This window comes from Pundamilia nyererei, unplaced genomic scaffold (assembly GCF_000239375.1).
Source record: "Pundamilia nyererei isolate P.nyererei 1_Seehausen unplaced genomic scaffold, PunNye1.0 scaffold00109, whole genome shotgun sequence".
Classification (NCBI taxonomy): Eukaryota; Metazoa; Chordata; class Actinopteri; order Cichliformes; family Cichlidae; genus Pundamilia; species Pundamilia nyererei.
In genome coordinates, this window is record NW_005187510.1 from 239,972 (window position 1) to 240,960 (window position 989).

General features: G+C 35.8%; 1 protein-coding gene across 7 annotated transcripts in view; it reads left to right on the top strand.

The window, feature by feature from the left end:
• The window catches only part of LOC102198456 (protein spire homolog 1-like), a 37,148-nt gene that overhangs the window by 4,810 nt on the left and 31,349 nt on the right, over positions 1–989 (top strand). The window contains exon 2 of one of the 7 annotated variants that reach the window (XM_005741253.1): positions 88–116. The exons of the other annotated variants lie outside the window; for them this stretch is intronic. Coding sequence (XP_005741310.1) covers positions 88–116 — 29 coding nt within the window. The remainder of the gene's footprint in view (positions 1–87; positions 117–989) is intronic. 7 annotated transcript variants of the gene reach the window in all.

The following is a 989-nucleotide window of genomic DNA, read 5'->3' on the forward strand; positions in this document are numbered from 1 at the left end:
GCTACCTTTCATTTATGCATCAAAGTTCAAGTACTTCATGCTTCTTTGCTGCTCATGATAACAGTGCTTTCTTTTTTTAATCTGCAGGTAAATACAGCCCTTGCACAACAACAGAGGTGAGTAACTGCACTCTAATACTGCTGTTGTTATTTTTATTTCATCATCACACACTTGCACATGTTTTGTATGTGGATGTATTTACTTGTTTATAGAGTAGCAGGTGAATAGAATTTGGTATCTATTTTTTTATTTGGTATTTATATATGTTGTGGAATCCGCTTGTTGAGTGGAAATAAATGATAAATAAATTTAATTTCAAACGTGTTTTAAATGAGAGTACTCACACAAAGTGATTACTTTGGGTGGAGTTAGTTTGTGAATATTGTTTGCAGTTGATTAAATCTGAAACTTGAGCAAATGCAGATTTTCTGGAACACAACCAATCATTCAATTAGCGAGTTACTTATGAAGAGAAATATGTGGCTGTACGTACAAATAATGGCTTCTTGTCCACAATAATGACATGATAATCTTTTTAAATATTTACTCTTTGTGAATGGTTTCATTAGCTACTTACAGTAAGCTAGCAGTCAGTCACAACAACAGAGATATCATTCAGATTACAGTGCGGACACCCTGTAGGATTATTTCAAGTGTCAGATAGTGCTATGGTTGAAACTGTCGTAAGCCCTGGGTGTGTGTTAATCCTAATGTTTGCACTGCCACTGCTCTGGCTCCCCTGTCTCTAAAACTAATACCTTTAACAAATGAAACAAGTTCAAAATGTGCTTTCATTTTCTCAGTAAGGAATGGATTTCACTTTAGGCTTTACAAAGACCTGAACAGTCCAACAAAACAAATACCAAACTGTCTCCAGTCTGAGGTATTTACACATTTTTTGCATGTTCAGCAGCGAAATTGTGGTTAGTGTCCTGATGTCATGACAACCGCTGACAGCTGGGCATTTTTTGATACAGGAATGAGATGTG